This window comes from Vespa crabro, chromosome 11, assembly GCF_910589235.1.
Source record: "Vespa crabro chromosome 11, iyVesCrab1.2, whole genome shotgun sequence".
Taxonomy (NCBI): Eukaryota; Metazoa; Arthropoda; class Insecta; order Hymenoptera; family Vespidae; genus Vespa; species Vespa crabro.
This window is the reverse complement of record NC_060965.1, coordinates 3,321,863-3,341,349: the sequence shown is the minus strand read 5'-3', so window position 1 is coordinate 3,341,349 and position 19,487 is coordinate 3,321,863. Positions and strand designations below refer to the sequence as shown.

The window sequence follows — 19,487 nt, the reverse complement described above, 5'->3', positions numbered from 1 at the left end:
CGACGTTATGCTTGTATTCCTTCTTCCACGGTCACTGTTCGTTTACTTCTAGAGAATGTAGATTTTATAGTTTGTTAATAATAAAGAATAATCCTTTTGTAAATTCATTCATATTATTGTACAGTTGTACAATAGTCAGAACAATTAATTGAAAAGTTGATTGGAAATTAGTGTATAGTTGTAAAGGAATCGGTACGATCGAAGAAGAATCGGAAGATGATCGTTGGTCCAATAGTATCCAAGAAGCGGTTTCGATGACATAGTGACGGCGCGCTCGACAAAGGCCGAAAAAACGTCTAGGAATGCCGACGGGACATATTTCGGCGGTGTCACCTCAGAGAAGAGTCCTCGTTTTATCCACCTCTCTTCCTCTTATGCGGCTTCCTCCCTCGTAGAACTCGAATCTTCCTCCTTCTCGCACCCTTCACTATCCTAAATCTCTCTCGAACTCCTTTCTCTCTTCGTCCGGCAAATCTAAATCCCTCTTCCTCCTTTTACTTCTCCTCTACCTCTTTTACTCTAAAGAAGTATCGTTTCGTCTTCGCACGAAGCCTTCTTCGTTCCTTTTCCCTTTCTTCTCTCCTTCGTCTTCTTCGTCTACCTGCAGGTCGACTTGGGGTCGGCGCCGCGTCCCTCTCGCGAGCCTGAGAGGTGTCTCTACCCTCTCGTTCCCACGGGCTCGAACCACTGACGTACGATGTCCTGGAAGAGAGCTACACGACGTTGTTCTCCCTCCCAAACTCACCTCCGCTACCTTTTCCTCTACCCTCTCTTCTTCATTTCTACTTTTTGCAAAAGGCTACCAGAAAACCAGTAGCCGACGCGTTCCCTTTGAACGACCGATCACAGTTTTCGGTACTTCCGGATGGACCTCTTAGAGGTTCTCGAAGAATGGATTTTTCGATGGATGGAATGTTAAGGAGAAGTTATTTTTATTTAATTCAATTTCATTTCAATAGAGTTTAGGATAGATTTCAAAAGTTACATTAATCTTGAATTATACCAAAAGTTTTTCTGATCATGACACTAGACATTACAATATGAAAATATTGAACAATGTACAATATAAAATATCCATACGTATACATTATATATAAGATGTAGTATTATCTTAGTTATATAAATAAATACAATGATATGAATGTCTTTAGAACTGTAGAGAAAAAGACATAAACAGTCGAATCGCAAAGGTCGATAGAAAAACAAATATAAGCCCTCATTGATAAGTTAGATTTCGTACAAGATAGACGTAATATGGTAAGCATTAAACGTAATACGATAAGTATAGATACTCAATATAATTTTTAATTTTTCGATTAGTTATTATAAAACACGTAAATTAATTTAATTATCCATTAAATTTATGTTAACGCATTTCATATTTCTTTCAACTAAGCGTAGAAAGTATAACCTCTTATAACGAATTAAATCATAAATAATATTCATAACGGGAACGACATTATTAATAAGTAAGATTAGTATTGCGGTTCTGATTTTCACGAATCATGATGCACCTGCTCTTTTACCCATCCTGTATTTTAATCTCCTCAAGCTCTTTATTTCTCTTTTTTCTCTCTCTCTTTCTCTCTCGCTCACTCGCTTTTCTCCCTCTGCGTATTGCAGTTCCCCGTCGATACATCGTTGAATACGGCAAATGAGACGTGACTTGGATACGAGTTAGGAACGTTCTGTTGCGGTGCTTGTCGCTTTGAAACACGTGCGCTCGTTGCAGTCATTTAAGCATTGTCACCGAACGAAACACGCTCCGTGCATCCGTAAATCGGTTGATGTTAAAACATTCCCTCGATCTATCTCTTTTGTTCACTTACTCTTACCTTTTTCTTTAGCGTGTTCACGCCATTTTATTCGCCAAGCTAGTTTTATCCTTTCAACCATTCGACGAGCTAAGCACACGAATGTTGTTTCTCTTGTGGGCACCTCGAAAACCACGATAGTATTCACGATTTCGTTCTTATGCGAATAACTCGAATTGAATTTACGATGGTTAACCAAGCGAGTATGCTTACTCTTGAAAAGGGAATCGAGATAAAGCGTCGATTGAGCCTTTAAGGTGTCAAGACTTCATCGGGTATACGAAGATGGCTAAGCACTGGAAAGTCTTGCCTGTCTGTCGATTCGTATTTGTATGCAATTGGTACTTGAATGTATGCATTCGTATTTGTACTAATTGGGAAAAAAGCTGTAAGAAAAAGAGAGAGAGAGAGAGAGAGAGAGAGTGAAAGAGAAGGTTAGTGAAAATATTTTTGTGACGTCCATCTTTGTATATTCCATTGATTGAAGATAACAATACGTTAATAGCAGGAGGCAAAAGCTGATGATCAAGAACATATCTATTCGACCTAAGCTTCGCAGAGCTTCTGTCTCTCCTTCTCTCTCTTTCTCACTTTATCTATCTCTCTCTCTCTCTCTTTCTCTCTTTCTCGTACGCCAAGAAGCCGGCAAGCAGCCATGGAATGTCTTCATTAAAATACCCGGGCTCATCATTTATGCAGAGCAAAAACACAACGAGGTGAGCTTCCCCATCGAACCGAGCCGTCATCAAGGAAGATTCGCGTTCTAATCTAACGATCCTCTAACGATCTTTCGCTTTTCACGATATCGTGAGACTTTCAATCGATATTATCAATTGACTCTTATCGGTAGAATATTGTTGATATGAGATGAAGTGGGAATATTATAATTAGCATCGAAAGCTTATAATAAGAGTATCTTAAGGAGTAAAAAAACTTTTATCACTTAATTCCAATGATACGATAATTGGATATTGAATCGATTGTATAAGATTCTTGAATATGTACAGAACTTAATCCAATTTGTGACGAAGAGAAAGAGAGAGAGAGAGAGAGAAAGAGAGAACGCTTACAATTAGTATTCATTGGATTCTTTGAATCCATCGCACCTACTTATCGATTGATTTAAAAATTCTTCTGGCACGCAGCAACGATGAACTAAAGTTATTTCGTAAGCAGAAGGCCGTATCGTCAATGACATTGATCATCTAAACTACATTCCACTGTCTCGTTGACAAAGATATCGGGTAGTAAAATAGATAAGAATATCGACACCAAATATTTCAAGGAATTTTAACTAAAAGATCGAATGGCGACATTTCAAACCTACCTATTATTTATTTTTTAATCTTTTTTGTACGTCACAAAGAGACAAACAAAAGATTTTGTCGGTCCATAGTACGATGAAACTGACCTTTGTCTTCCGAGTAGACCTCACAGAAGAGACGTGCACTCTCCCACGAGAATGAGTTTTAGAAACAATTTTAAAAACAAGTTACTCGCGATATTTCTTATTACCGTTATTCATTAGGCTTGAATTTTCTTCAAAATTTCTACGATGGAGTAATTAAAATTCATCGAGTGGTTGGACCCCACGCAAGGTGAAGGTACTCTCCCACGATGTGAATTTACGAGGGAGATCCTTTGCCACAGGTGGAATCCTTACGTTTAGGGCAGGCCTACCTGCTATTACATAAACGGTCGGCTATATACACGCGACGTATACAGACATTCTAGAAGCCGCAGAGAGACAGAGGAGAAGATGGCAGGCAGAGTTGAAAAGGGGGAGCGGGGTGGTTAGATAGACGAAGAGGTAGATAAAGGCTTAGATAATGTTGAATGCTGACAGAAAGTCTCTCCGAAGCTACCTGCTCCGCGGGATGCCTTCTGTGTCGCTTGCCAAGGACTTTGTCTTTCTCGTACATGTGCACGCCATTGGCTTCTCTTACTCTCGATCGTTCGGTTCGATCGAAGAATTAGGGAGCATGATTCGAGCATTCCTCCGCGTCGCGATCCTCATCCTGCTGGTGGACGTCATGGAGAAGAAGAGACCGATACGTTTTCTTTCTTCGGAAAGAAAATCGAGTCAGTTGGATTCGCATTAGCAAATAACTCGGATAGGAAAGATGAGAATACCAATAATCGCCAATATTAAATCCATTTAAGTTATACTAATTCTGTGATATTCATATAATCCCTTATCTTGATGAAAGCCATTTTTCTATTAATTTAGTTTTGTATAAATAAAGAAGCTATAATATTTTGATTAGTTTTATTGTTATAGAATACGATTAGGTCAACTATGACCGGAATAATTAATCTATTCTTAACGCAAACCAGCTAATTTCCAACTAATAGTTTGACTCCTTCTTCAGCCAAATACTGTTCACGAGAAGGCACGCGTTGCTTGATTTGCCTGATAGCGAGGGAACTCGAAGGAATGTCAAGGGAGTTATACGTGCGATCGGTTACACTCTCCAGGTGCCTCGTAAATCCACGTCATAAGTCGTCTAAACCGGGCAAGTGTAACGCGAAGTGACCACTATGAAGGACGTTTCCCTGTTTCGTTCATTGCCCAGCTGTCTACTATGCATACAATGATACGTGCGCCGTATGTCTATCCAAAGACTTTGTCGCTTCGTTTCTTTCTTTCTTTAGTTTCGCGACTACGACGACGACAACGACAACTACGACGTGGATTTATGGTCTTTGAAACGATATCACCTCAATCGAAAGGAGTTATACCATGCCTTGTGGATATGCTTTAAATTTTGTATTTCTTTTCGTTCATTTCTCTTCTCGAAAACATCAACCCCGTTGCGAGTTTGACGTTATAGACAGTAGAAGGTAGATGCATGGTGAGTCGATCATCAGGTTAAACAAGATTCTATATGTCTCCTTAGCTCTTCGATTCCATGTCTTTCTTGATTTAGTAGTTGAACATCGAGTGGTCCAAAGGCGAGCACTTACAAATCCAAAAGAATTGATTAGAATCTCAGCGGGATGTAGCTGTCATCTCTATTACGGTTGAAAAACATGATCAATGTTATCATGTAATAGGATAGGATGATCAAAGTTTTCCAGAAGATCTGTAATTTTAATGATCAAACTATAATTAAATTCATCGTTAATTGTATTCGATTAACGAAAAATACATGAGTTTCGACGCAATGCTTGCCAACTTGATAATGTTAATTAACAAAGAAAACATGCAGTATTACAGAGCTGTTCGACAACATGGATTGATTGGATGGAAGACACAGATTAAACAAGATGTTTGCACGAGTATTATAAAAGAGTCACGCGTTAATTAGTACGTCGTACATATTATGCTTCGCACGTATCAGCACGAAGGCCAACGATTCCAAAGTTTATCATATCGCGATTCATGACATCAGCTACGCCGCATTCTCTTTTACGTCTTTTTATCACGAACCTGTTGTTGTGTTTGAAACACTTTCATTATTATGAGAATTAAAGTACATGAAGATCCAACGAGTTCGAGTAAAAATTAGATCGAACTTTTTCATTTCAATACAAGTTGAGTCTTTTGGTATTGCTAATTATTAAATCTTTCGTTTCTTCAAGAATTAAAGAAATAAAAAATGTACTTAATTAACTCGTCATGTATGAATTTACATATGACACAACAAAAGTGTGATAAATACAGCAAGTATTAAACCACTTAAAATGTATTATCAAGCGAGCGTTGCATTCGTCGTCCGATGTACTTAATTAATTTTTATCCGATAAAACGATTCGCAATATCATCAACCCGTTTCATCACGATCATTAATAACCACCGTTCACTTACGTGAAACATGATTTATCAGGATGGCTATACCAGTCGTAAACCTTAACGTTGCACTTTGCTGTAAGAGCTCGTAAAACTTAATGTCACGTCTTAATTATCAAAGAGGCGAATTTATACCAGTGATTATGGGAACGTTAGCACATCTGTACAAATTAAAGAGCATTGACGTAAAGCGCCCCCTTCTCATTCAATACGAATTTCTAATCGGAGTTCAAAATATATTTTGAAGTATATCGCATACGGTGAACTTTTGTTATTACGCAAGAAACTGGAAACGCAGATATCAAATGAACGTAAAACAAATCGTTTAATCTGTCTGAATGTTTTGAATAACCAACTGTTACAATAATTAAAGTAAATGTTAAAAAACGGCAACTACTAATGAACATTTTTAAATATTGATAATATTGTTATATATAATTTTATTATAAATGATAGCGTTAGAATTGCAATAGACGAGTGATAATACATATTGTGATGAGTATATAGATATGATAAAGTAAGTTAAAAAAATATTATGATATTCGAATTTTACCCTCAATAATTATTTAATAATAATATAATAATAATGAATGATTTTTAAACCATACATAATACAACTACGGAATCTTAATAAAATATTTATGTAAGTAGTCCAAATAGTTTTCGGTGATGGATCCATGTTATCGATTTTGGTATTACAAATTCGCAAACTAATCGATCGTGATCTCGAAACGGAAAAGACGCGAATTTCAAATTCCGTATGTTCAAGCGAATCGTCGAAGGGAAGTTTGAAAGTATAGGGCAGGAGTGCAAGTGTAAAGTCGCATATTGAGATCGTGCATTTTGAAGAAGCAAATGAGAGAAAGAAAGAGAGAAAATAAAAAGAGAATGAATCGAGAAAGAGAGAGGAAAGATTTTATCTCGCACGCTCGATCTAGAGTCTCGTTCTGGTCGAGAGCCAAGAGAATAAGAAAAGAGAAGAAGAAACATAGAGAGACAGAGAAAGAGTAAAGAGTAGAGTTGAGAGGAGGGTTAAGGAGGGATCTTCTTCTTCGTCGTGCCAACCGTTGCGTCTTTCGCGCGTGTTATTGCTGTGGATTTGCATGCGATCAGTTGCCGATTAAGCACGATAAAATCTCGGAAGCTCCTTCCCAGTGAATCGATGGTCGAGACTTCTGTTTTATTGGACCCGCGGACGGGACCCTTGAGAATTTTCAATTCAGCCCTTTTAATCGAATCCAGACGAGTTTATCGACGAGAGTTAAGCATGTGCAAGAATAGGACGTTATTATCTTAGGACGAATTTACATCATACCATTTCTGAATGTTAATTGCTTCATAAAAATACGTTAAAACGTTGAATATCCAGCGAAACGTGGGTTAATTTCTTTTGATCGCATATCTGATTTGATTGATTATTTGAACGAAATTTTCTAATAGATAGAACAATATGTTCTCATTATGGCTCTTTTGAGAATCGAAGCTTCCAGATTAAGGCGTCTCAACTAGATATATTTGAGCAAAAGAAAGAGAAGGGAAAGGGAGTCTGAAGAGGAAGGACAGTGAAGGCACGAGCAGACTCCAAGCAGGAAATCGTCGTAGGCCGAGCGGAATTCAGCGAGTGACACCACGAGTCGACGGAATCTGAGCGTTGCATAGCCCGGGTACCTCACGGTCCACGGATCCGGCTTCTCTTTCTCCCTCGAAGTACCAGAATCCGTCGTCTCGTCGTTCTCCTCGTCGTCAACGCTTGATACGCGTCTCGTCGCGATCGGATTCGCTTCTGTATATACGCGCGTCCGAAGCACTCGCTAGCTCTTCTCCCTCCTTCCCCTCTCCACTATCCACCCGTTCCCTTTCCTCCCTTCCTCCCTCCTATCCTTCGCATCCCTCTCAGCATCCAAGCGACCCTCTTCTCAAGATGCTCCACTTCCCTCGACTGCATTCGTAGCGCGAGTAGCGTGCCGGGCGAGCTGAACTTCAGCTTCTGTTTGCACTACTTCGTCTCCGTGCGCGGTATGCAACGCGGAGAGGATTTGTACAGGAGAGAGATTATTATGTCTTTTCGTTTACGCGGTGGTGAACCAACAGAACGAGTTTAGGTGTTAAGCTCGAACCTATTCCACTTATTCTCTGAGTGTTTGTCTTTTAAGAATTTCTCAAGGGACAATAAGTTTGAGATAATAATTTATTTTTCATAGTTATGTATTTAATATATTGATGATGTTCGATGATTATAAGATCGTAAAAAATGATCGTAATCTTGCTGATAGTTTTTCATATACATTGTGATCTAGGATTTATCAAAAATTATGTAGAATGTTTATAAGGTTACATATATTTTGAAATTGCTCCTAGACATCTAGAGAAATGATCTTAATAAAAAAGAAACATCGGAGGGTGACGATTGGATTTATTCTGGGTCGAAGAAGAAAAGAAAAAAAGAAGAAAGGAAAAAAGGATGGGAGAATCGTCCTTCTTGGTTCGCATTTGCAGGGCTGTCTTTCACGTTCCACCATCAATTATTATCGTCTTCGTGCGGCATCGTAGGGCTGATGGTGAACATCGTACGGGTCTCGTCGTAGGCGGACGGCGATTGGGCGTCGGGAGGGGTTGCCGTCACCATGGCGACCGACCCTCTTCGACCAGGCTCTCCGACGGCTGGGTGGGGACGAATAACTCGCGAAAACACGTAAATTAAACGCACTATAGGGGTTGATGGGGCGGAATGGGGACGAGTGGGTATCCCAGCCCGTGAAACATAGCCGTCATAAGCGGATATTAAAGCGTGTTTTCCGGGAGGGTGGACTCGAGGGTGGAGACGGGAATACGTCGTTGTCGGCTCTAGAAAAGTCCACACCTTCCAAGACAAATATAGTATGGACGATGTAGCGACACAAAAGAGAAAAAAATTTAATGCGCATAACTTCCCAATTTACATGGAATTAAAGTAAAGTAAGGCATAGTTAGATGAAAGAAAAAAGAAAAAAAAAAAAGAAAAAAAACGAAAAAGTCCGTAGCAATAATATTTGAGTTTTTAAGTACTAATGATCAAAAAAACGTTCAGAGATCAGTCAAGTATATTTCTTTCAGCTTTCATCGAGGATACGAAGACCTCTTCGAAACTGTCCAGAGAATAAGGCAGCGCGCGCGCGCGCGCGCTCGTCATGGGATTCCGCAAAGCTATCGCGTAGGATGAAAAGAAATGGAAAAAGAAAGGGGAAGGGATATCGTAAAAATACTCATGCGTCCGCGTAGAGTCGCGCGAGACAACTTTCCCTATATGCGTTATTTTCCTTGCGCCAGGTTTTTCTGCTTATTGCGTTAGAAGTAGTCGCGGCTGGGTCCTGCCGACTACGCCGAGGTATGAAACCGCGCCAATTACCTTGTCAATTACCCCGATTGATGGTCGCCGCCATATTGATTTCGCAACCAATCAAAGTCCATCGGTACTGTCCATCTCTTGACTCCCCCTTCCACTCTTGAAGAAGCAAAGAGTACAGTCGTAGAAAAGCGCTCACGCGCCGCTTTTCTCTTAGGAGGGATCAACCGAGTGAGCGATAATTCTTGCTTTTACCCGTTTGCCGGATGCCGAGAACGCCTGCCATCGAACAGATCGAACGAGCAATCTAAAGTATTTCTCACTCCTGCTCGATCGTCGGGTATACTGATTCCTTCCTATACCAAGGAAAGATTTAGTGTCTCTCCTCGTTGAATCAAGAGGACTATTGACGAGGTTAAAGAGGCCGATTCTGACCTTGGGTATATTTTGCTGAAGCTCAACAGGAAAAGGAATTCAGTTGCACAGAAAAATTTACTTTTTTCTTGATATCATAATATTAATTTAATGGAAAATGTCACTGCAAGAAGGAAATAGGCGACCTGATCTCTTGAACATTTTTGTGATAGCAAGAATTGGTCTCCGTCTAGGAAATCATTAATCGAATTACGGAGGAAGTTAATTATGCCGATAAGCATGAGAGTCCACGAATCTCGTCTACGATCCGATATCGGTATTTTCGAAGCGATTCCCAAAGACACAGGTGTTTCGCGTAACAGCAATTGTGTTCTTGCATAGATTACTGTCAGGGAAACGTCGTTTCTCGGCGTATCTCGCCGACACGCATCGCAACGGCCATTCTGATCGTGCAGCTGACTACCATCGAACCAGACTCTCCGCACCGACCGATGTTTGGACTCCGGCCGGTTCAATGCAAGGTTATTTATGGTATTTCGATCATGATTGGAGTCATATCAATGTAATCTGTCTTTCGTAAAAAGGCGTTCTGCGCACGCGGCTACCTCGCAGAAAAGACGGACACCCGTGATAATGCAATCGAAAGCAAGATCAATACCTTCTTCGTCCGATACTTTTTGCGATGTCGAACACTTAATACACTTCTTTCATGGAACGTAAAGAATAACGTTGTTACTCGTTGTGATCGAATACAAGAATTCTATATTAAAGAGATTGGATGATTTTCGTTGAATATCTTAAGCAATTATTAGTTTTAACAAAGTCGTCGTAGAACTCATCTTAGTGCTACTAAGATTAAGTTCACGCTTAACATGTGTTTATTTCAATGATTTTGATTGGATACTATCGAGGACGTTCTCTCATTAAAAAGAATTTTGAATAATAATATTGAATAGATCATGGAGAGTATGAAATGCTGGAAGAGAGACAGTAAGCAGTCACCGGGGTCCCGGCGTGTCACTCCTCGTGACAACCTCCCCTACATGGACTTACTTTATCGAGCGTGGAACGCCGAGGTCGGAAGCGACTTCGATTATCCGAAGACATCGCGTACGTTCTTGCGGCGTGTCGCACGTACCGAAATACTTCTTAACCGCTTGAGCTTTCGCGATTACGGATAGTGGAATGCTCGTTACCGCTTCTGCTTCTCTGGCTCGTGAATAGAAGGAGAAGATTGTATGAGAGTAAGAGAGAGAGAGAAAGAGAGAGAGAGAGAGAGAGAGAGAGAGAGAGAGGGTAGAAGGAAGATAAGGAAAAAGGATACGAAAAGCTTTAACGAAGCGGCGATGTTTAAAAGAGCGAAGGAGAACCAGCGCAAAGGGTAGCGTTGACAAACGTTAAGGCGAACCATGTGGTCAATGCGCGTTTAAACGCTCGAGGTAAACGTTTAACGTTCCGCGCGAATATACGGAACGTTGTGTCGGTTATTTCGAATGCGAGGGACCGTTTTCACGTCGGCGTAACTCACGTCGCGACGGCGAGCGTCTCCTCCACGTGCTCCGTTCTCTTCCTGCTGAGGGAGACCCTCCGAACAAAATGCGAACGTCGTCGGTTTACTTCCCGCTACTCCTATCGTGAATCCGTTTATTTTACCTTTAATCACATCTAAATATTTTGGATTTTTTAGAGAATAGATAAAAAAAAAAATTCAAACAGTGTTTTTGCATATTCCTATTTAGGCAAATTTTAGAATATTTTCTCGTTTGAATCTATCTTTTTATTTGGTCTCTGAGGAATCCTGATGATTGTTAAAATAATTTGAAATAATGCTTTGTAATCTATTGTTAACATTTGTCATGAGTACCTTTTGACAAGATCTTGAAAGAAGAACGAGACTAAGACTTGGACAATAAATAATGACCGTCGAATAAACGTTGGCCGTGGAGGATTAATAAGCCTCGCGGGAATGCCCAACGTCCTTCTTGCCGTCCTATTCTATCCCAGACTCATTGTCCATCCGTTGGGTACTTACGTTTGACTCTGAAGGATATTTCACGTGAAGGAAGAGTGCTGAGAAAAAGCGTAAGATTGATCGCGAGGACAGTAGGGAGGTGGAGGCAGATTAGCGGTTTATCGTAGCTCGATCGCGGGGAGGAATAGAGAGGAACAGAAGGAGAAGGAGGGTTGAGTTGTGTCAGATCAGTAGGAGGAATGGTGCGCCGGGGCTGGAAAGGGGCTGATGGCCCAGTTGTTGATCGCGACTTGCATTTCAATGCGGCGAACGCGTACGTAAAAGTGTTTGGTGGATTCCAAGAGGGTAAAAACCCCTTTTGGCGATGGCCGCTTTGAAAGAGGGCCCACAAAGGCGCCGCCATTTCGGGAACACGTTTTGTGCTTAGTCAGACGTGTTCGCAGCCATGGTCGTGCACCCCGAAGAATGTGCACCTCCAAACGGCCTGATTTTCGAGGCCTACTTTCGCTTTTAATAATAAGTGTAAATATGTTGTGCTCGTTTTCTCAAGATACTCAAGATCACAAAACAATCCTTGTTTGTAATTTCAATGTGCCAGTGAAATATCTCGGAATATATAAATCCTGTTGATATTTACAGAGTTTTACATTTTGACTACAATACTGATGACAATAATATCCAAGATGCAGAAATTGCAAGTGGGTAGATCTATTCAGGGTCACAAACTTCGCACGAATTCTTGATATTATCTCTTGGAAAAGGTATCTTTGAAAGCACGACTGGTTAAGAGTTAAGATACAATAGTTTATAGGTCGTAAAGGGAGCGAGCATGTTGGTTGTCCTTGCGACCGCCAGGAACGAGCGAGTTGACCACACGCGGCATCCGGAGAATCTGTTCATTTATTTCGCATTAAACCTGTTCGAATTTTATAGCCACCTAAAAGCGAGGCGGCAACAATGTCATCAAGATACTCGACTCTCTAGATTTATTGTCGCCCGGAACTCAACGCTCTTTCTTTCTCCGTTTTCCGGGAAACCCAGTGAGATTTTGTTAATTCAGACAAATTTTCGTTTTATCAATTAAGTCATCGAGTAATAAGAAAATATAAAGTAATTAATTTTCGTTATAACTTTGTCGAAGTCTTAATTATTCGTGTTATCGAAGTCTTTTATTAATTATTGATGTTTCATTGTTGACACGTATATATATAGAGAAAATATTACAGTCAATAATTGAGACAATAGAGAATTGAGAGAAAAGAATTCCATAAAAAAGACCATATAAACAATCGTTCGTATCCGATAAAACCTTCATCAATTACTAAAGTGATATCCCTAATTAGAGAGATAAGAAAAGTGAAGCATTAAATCTATTTACGAGCTATAAACAGAACGGGACAAGAAATCTTTAAGGACTCTTGGGTTCTCTTTCGACGTTGAACCGAAATAAAATGAATGAACGATCTTCCCGCGAAGACGTTTCCCGTTGTGCCACAATAATTCGTTAGATGTTTTAAGATGAGACAATCTTGCTACGAAAGAAATAAGAATACAGAGCGATGCGTAATTAATAAAATGTGAAGTCAGTCTTGTAAACTAGAAACGTAACAATGCCGAGAGATTTCTTATGAGGAAAAAAGTGTATAATAATTTGAACGTCATTAGACTTTCCGAGGGAAACCCTCGGAGTGCCAATTCTTTGAACGTGTTAGCCATTCAGGTCAGAGGTTTCCGCGAGTTGCATTATTTAAGGGGAATCGCGACTCGTGGCTTTCTAGAAACCGGACGTAGTCGGCATATTCAAAGAGCATTGCCGGCGTACACACTCGAGATTAACCGAGTTCATTATCGTGGAAAAACGCAGGATCGTGCTTGGTCGAATGATTGCAGTGCTATGTCGCAGGAGAAAATCGTGCCGAACGATTATCCGTGCGAAACGAAACGCTAATAGATAATTCGAGAGTTGGAATCTATCGATCGATCGTTCGGACGATCGACAATTACGATCAAAGATTATTATTCCGTGCGGAATGGAAATTTTTCATCGATCAAACTATCTCTTCCCGTATAAACATTTCGTAATATGTTTCTTGATTTTATTGGGATAATATGGAGAGTATTATTGCTCATGTTTTATTTATTTAATAATTTCAATAAATTTTCAAGCTTTATAAAATGTCATGCTTTTAATTGAAATGAAAAGACATAGACATATTACTAGAAAAATTGAAATCGCAATATCGCTGATATGGTGTTCAATTATGATTAGTTCAATTCTCTTTCGCAGTAAACACTTTGTTACTGGAAACTACAGCAAGTACAACAGCAGGATTAAATTTTTTTTTTAGATCTTTCTGCTTGACGATGATCAAGGCGTCGGTGAAGTAATTATCTTCGTCATCGAACTAGCTAATCCTGTCAATAGCAAAACCGTCTGACAAAGAAATCGATCTTCCTCTTTATCGAGATTTAATACCAGATAGTAGTTTTTGCAAATAAACTGGCCAATTGACTCTCGTGATGATTGCTTCATTACTCGTAGTGAAACTATACGAATAAGGCAAGTTTGAAGTAAGCAGAAAGAAAGATGTAGTGAAAAAGGATTCAACGTTGTAATAGCGGAAGCTCGTCAGCCATATGAGTATACACGTGTTCGAAAGATCGCCAACAGGCTCTTTCTCTCTCTCTTTCTCCCGCTCTCTCTCTCTCTCTCTCTCTCTTTCTCTTATTCTCTCTTTCGTAGGGAGTAACGAAGAAGAAGACGAAGATAAGGTACCGATACGTAAGTGACACGTGCTACGAAAATACACGCTAAGAACTAGGGAGGGAAGCGACAAGATAAAATTAGAAGGAGAGAAAGGCGAGGAGTCCGACCGTTTGTTTTGGAATTTCGGTCGTTTCTACGACATCGCGCGAGACTTTTTCTTCTCCTTCGCGAGTCGAGAGGAAAAACGATTTTATTCGACGAGGAATCTTCGTGCCCGGCCCGTGAGTTTCTACAACACTTAAAATGTATTAACACTTGACTCTTGATCAACTTAAAAAGATTGAAAGTCTTAAGTTGATATTTAACGATCAATGTGCAAAGAAAAAGTTAAGATTTTAATGAAAAAACGAATCCTTATGGATAATAACACGGTGGATTTTACTTGAACATTGCTTTCTTTTCTTCTTTGAAAAAAAAAAAAAAAAAGAATAAGAAATCTTTCACGTCAAAGACTTTCCAGCTTGTACTTCTCTCATGTACCCTTTTCTCGCTCTATTTACTTTTTCTCGGAGAGCTCTCTTCGAATGAGTTATCGCAGTAGTGCCTTGAGCCCACTCAATTACCCTAATGAGCACAAACGCCAATAAAGCTACCACGTTTCAAGGAGCACATCTTATTTTTAAACTGGCCATTCGTGTTGACGAATTTGCGGATGCTTGCTAGTCGTTCCTCAAACAAGAATAAAGAAAAATGTGAATGGACTGAGAAGCAGGCATGTTGACAACAGAAATCTTTTTAGATTTTTAAATACAAAAGATGATTTTTAAGGGAATCCATATTAAAACTTTTTCTTATTATTTTTTCGAATCTTTATCTCATCAAAATTGGAATTAATATTTTGCTCATTACCAATGAGTCATTAGATTTTATAAATTGCGATAGATATTGTAAAGAAGGTTGAAATATTTTATCAGTAGTCAATGCTTCACATGTCAGACTTAAAGACCTCTACTATCTCTTTCTGTTTTCTTTCTCTCTCTTTTTTCGCCACCGTTTCTGTCAAAATGACAAAGTTCCCACCCTCCGTGAGAGACAAAAAAGACGATTGCGTAGAGCGTCGGTGAATTTATTTTCGTACTTCGCTCTCTCCATCTTTTACTCGCTCGAAAGAATAATAGATTCAAATTCCATTCGAAGCTTCGCCACACAAGATCGTTGGATTCGATAAAATGACCGAAAGGCGACGCCACTGACCACGTATTCAACTCCGCCGATAAAACAGACTAATCAATGACGTCCATTTGCAATGTTGCCAAGTGCACAGAAAAACGATTTTTGGCGGTGGGAGGGGTTGATGTTAAAGGAGACGCGAAGGCGACGGTGGTGCACGATAGGGGTGAGAAAAAACAGTGTCTCGAGGGGAAGAATTTTGACGTATTCGGTGTGCACGTGGGCCATGGAAACTTTGTTCATTCGGAATACACGCAATCGTAAACGAATAGAACGCTTTTATGAGCTAACTGTTGAAGTTTTTATCGGAATTACGTAACGATGTGGAGTCGTTTCAGTGATCAGCAACAAGAGATTCTTGTGTCCTCGTTTATTGGAATATTTTGTGGTTTGTAGAAACATCTTTTGTTTTATTTGTATTATCGATGAATAATCTATTACATTGGTCTATTAAATTGGACGATTACAAATATAATCAATTTTTAAGACTTTGTCATTATGTTTTATTTAAGTTTACCAGCAGCATGAGTTTTTGGCCGCGAAGAAGATTCCGTATAACGCCGCTACGAGCTGTAGCAGCGTTTTGCTTCATGATCGTGCTGTTTTGGTACAGTCTCGGTCGGCAAGAAGTACCACAGCAACCCTGTAGTGTTCCGGAAGAGTATACTGAGAAATTGCATGAACTTGCCTACAGGTTAGTCTTATTTCATTTCTTGGGAATGGTTATAACCATCTGATGATAAGACAGAAACTTAGCGATGGTAGATAAATCAATATAAATTTATCATACATAGATAATCATTCAACGTTATAATCAACAGTAGTTAAGATCAATATTTATTTCAATCAAATAGATCATTTTTACCGTTTAACGAGTATTTAAAAACTATGAAGAGTTCTTTTTATGATAGCCTACATATTGTTACATCAAACATACAATTCGTTCATGTTGTGTATAAAAGTTACTGCAAACATAAATACTATTGTGTCTTCTTTAACAAGAAGTACTTTCATATCGTATACTATAAACTTCATACTATTCACTTTTGGTTGACTCATTTTGTGATCAAGAATTTCTCTTGATCACAAATTCAAAATTATCTTCAATCATAGTTTTATTATATGGCTACTTTTCGTTTTTATTCTCGTACGAAACAGGGCACACTTGGTGTTAGCTAAACTGGGCATCGTGCATTTTCTGTGTCTGGGCGCGCTCTGGGGTCAAGTTCGAATAGGTCGGGCACTGCCCTGGGCTCGCAAGGTCGAACTCTGCTTGGTTGATACCTTAAGAGACGACGTTCTCATTACAAAAGCATTTCGAGAGGTAGGCTTAAGTGCTACGTATCTTCACGCTGCTGGAGTTTATCGTGTCCAGGAGCATGAGGTTGGCGAAGATTCTCCTAAAGTGGAGATCGTTGTCTTTGAAGAGGATGCCGTGGTAATTATAATACTTTATAACAATGCCTGTTTAATCAATAGCGTACGAATGCATATACGTGTTGTAATTAATTGTTCCTTTCTTTACGTTAATTACAACAAAATCATAATATTTTAAATAATATAATAATTATGTGAAATTTGAATAAATAGATTAAAAGGTTCATTCTTCCGATAATATGAGAACAATGTCGCTGTAGGGAGTTTAATGAGATGATTGTTTTAACTACCGAATAGAATATGAGGATAAATTCAATATAATAGAACATCGTGATGTATATTGAAATTGTGTTAGTAAAGAAGTCTAGAAATTATAGTTCCGATAAAAATGAATCATAAAACGAATCATCTTTTCTCTCTTGTTATTCTTACAATCAATGAATTGTTCACATTTCGTGAATATAAATTTTTACATTATAAATCCGTTATATGAAAAATTCTCTCCCTAACAAATTTCAAACTACTATATTAATGTCGCGTATTTTCATGTCACGTAACCAGGCCAACCGAAAATCATTCCTTGGCAGCATATTCGGTAGTAAAATGACAGCAAGAACTTCCCGTTTACGTGTTTCCGTAAATCACGGCGCCGTTTTATTACGACTGGCGGCTCTTGTCAAAATTTCTCTGCCAACTTTCCTAAAGCAGAGATCTCACTTCTTGTTGGTTCTCTTTATTCTCATAAAACCATTGAAAAGATCGGCAAAGGTTAAAGAGCTCCTCGTTACTTGCGAAATTATTGGAAAACTTTTGTGACATGAATTGTCTTTAGAACTGGATTCCTTTGTCCGTACTTTTTTTTTTTTTTTTTTGAGGGATTATTATTTAAGTCAAATGTTCTATTGCTTTTCGCTTCCAGACTCAAATGGTAAGAAGGGTAGGATGGACGAGAAGGGTCTTACCACCAGATTGCGAGTTTTCACCGAGTTTGCAGTGCTTTCCGCCTCAGCTGGTGATTCCTCCTTTACCAGCAAAACAATTTGGTGGCCGATTAATGCCCGTACCAAGAGAGGGCATCGAACTACAAAAGTATCACTATCCCAATGATTGGTGGCTGGAAATCAAGCCTACAGATTGCACCGAAACTCAAGAAATAAATTCATAGACTTGCAAGGCTTTTCCTTGGAGTTCTTCAAAGAACTAGTGCCACAGTTTCGACGTGCCCATTATCAATAATTATCTATATTCTTAAGTGTATGCATTTAGTTGAATGAAGTTCTCTCCGAACGCGCTATCGATAAATAGAAGAATAGAAACGAGCCCGAATTGTAGCTTCAACAATAATCATTTTATACTTATATACATATATTTTTTTTTTTTAATACAAACCATCGAGGTTATCGTATTTTATTATAATTCATGAGAAGAGAACAGCATGCCAATTCGTTGAAAAATTTTCGATAATTATATATCCAAGTATTGTTTGTAGGTGTATATATTTAATAATATTTTTTTTTTTTTTTGAATGGCATACAATTTAGGAGTCACGTTTAAAATATTAGAATATATCATGCGGTCCACGTTGATGAAAGTATTAGGGAAAAATTGCTTTGCGTATAAATCCCGAGCTAAAGATCTCGATAATTATATTATTCTTGTCATTGGTATTCCGTAATATTCTCTGAATATCAAGAAGCATCCATTAGTGCAATTATCGCTTGAAAATCGTATATAAAATTTATATATTATGCGCTATTTATCGCTTGTTACGTTTAAGCATGTCCTTTATTTTAAGTAACTTATACGTATAATCGAATACATTTTATAGAAGCATATGCATTTGTACTTAAAGTATCTTGTGATGTAAGGAACAATATTACGATGTATTTGCGCATCAAACTCTTCCAAAAATTAAATAAATTATACGTCAACATTCGTTCAGTCTTTTATCAAAATTTATCAAAGCACAGAAGATGTAACAGAATTAAACAATATTTATTAGTATTATCGCGAATTATATAGTGTACGTTAGGATGAGTTAATATACGTCATTCTACATGTTTGTTCATTCTATTGAATAATCTCCATGTGAAACTAAGAGTATTTTTATGATCGTCGTTCTTGTTTATTTTTTTCTCAAAAAAGAAGCGTGCGATAACATAAGTTACAGTTTCATTTTCGATGATGAGGCAAGGATGGTCGTGTTTCTGGCTCTTTAATTATCGATCGCAAAATCCACAGAAGTCTCTGTTTTTCTTACCCTATGTTGATCCATTCCCCATTTCCTCTCCAATGTCACGACATCGGAGACTCTCTCATCGCGACTTCTTGATTGCTTCGCTTTTCAAAACTTCACGGAAGCGAACTGAATCGGAAATGAAAAGGCTTTCCTTCGAGACTCGACAATCCTTTTGCTTTATCATCCATCAAGAAGTGCTTCCAAAGGCATCGAACCCTTCCTTCAAGGTATGTCTTTTCAAATGGACACTCAATAGTAAAACATTAAAAAGAGAGTCGCTATATCGATGATAATATAATAAAAATCATAACCCATTTAAAAAAGAAAATACGATTTCGTCTTCGTCGGAAAGTAATTCATTTGTCGCATCTAGGTGAATGAAATTAAAAAAAAAAAAAAAAAAAAAAAAAACGAAGAAAAAACGAAAAAAAAAGAAAAAGAAACGAAAAAAAAAGAAAAGAATTAACGACAGATATCGTGAATGTTTTATACAACGAAATAGCATTTATTAGATCTATTATAAATTGTTCATATTTTTGAGCATGACGTTTTTCAAAATATTATTTATTTCTTTTTTTTTTTTTTTTATTTAAAATTAAATGCGGCAAATGAATCACTACGCCGTCGACGAGTTTTCGTTATCTTGTTATTTAGATTT

The 19,487-nt window shown here is 38.5% G+C and overlaps 1 protein-coding gene and 1 long non-coding RNA gene across 2 annotated transcripts; one reads left to right on the top strand and one right to left on the bottom strand.

Moving 5' to 3' along the window:
- Positions 1-1,835: 1,835 nt before the first annotated feature.
- On the bottom strand, positions 1,836-5,757 carry LOC124427988. Its single transcript, XR_006943053.1, has 2 exons — positions 5,626-5,757; positions 1,836-4,900 (listed from the first exon to the last, which is right to left on the bottom strand). It is a non-coding gene; the product is annotated as an uncharacterized LOC124427988 (long non-coding RNA).
- A 9,557-nt stretch (positions 5,758-15,314) lies between these two features.
- On the top strand, positions 15,315-18,526 carry LOC124428033. The gene is made up of 4 exons (XM_046971599.1): positions 15,315-15,601; positions 15,726-15,907; positions 16,372-16,651; positions 17,510-18,526. The coding sequence occupies exons 2-4, from the start codon at positions 15,738-15,740 to the stop codon at positions 17,753-17,755; spliced, it is 696 nt and encodes a 231-aa protein (XP_046827555.1). The 5' UTR covers positions 15,315-15,601; positions 15,726-15,737; the 3' UTR covers positions 17,756-18,526.
- Positions 18,527-19,487: the final 961 nt, after the last annotated feature.

Bases quoted from the DNA above. Each gene is read 5' to 3' on its own strand.
- LOC124428033 (XM_046971599.1), top strand. From the start codon at position 15,738: ATGAGTTTTTGGCCGCGAAGAAGATTCCGTATAACGCCGCTACGAGCT. The intron at 15,908-16,371 runs GTTAGTCTTATT...CGTACGAAACAG, and splicing joins TTGCATGAACTTGCCTACAG to GGCACACTTGGTGTTAGCTA. The intron at 16,652-17,509 runs GTAATTATAATA...TTTCGCTTCCAG, and splicing joins TCTTTGAAGAGGATGCCGTG to ACTCAAATGGTAAGAAGGGT.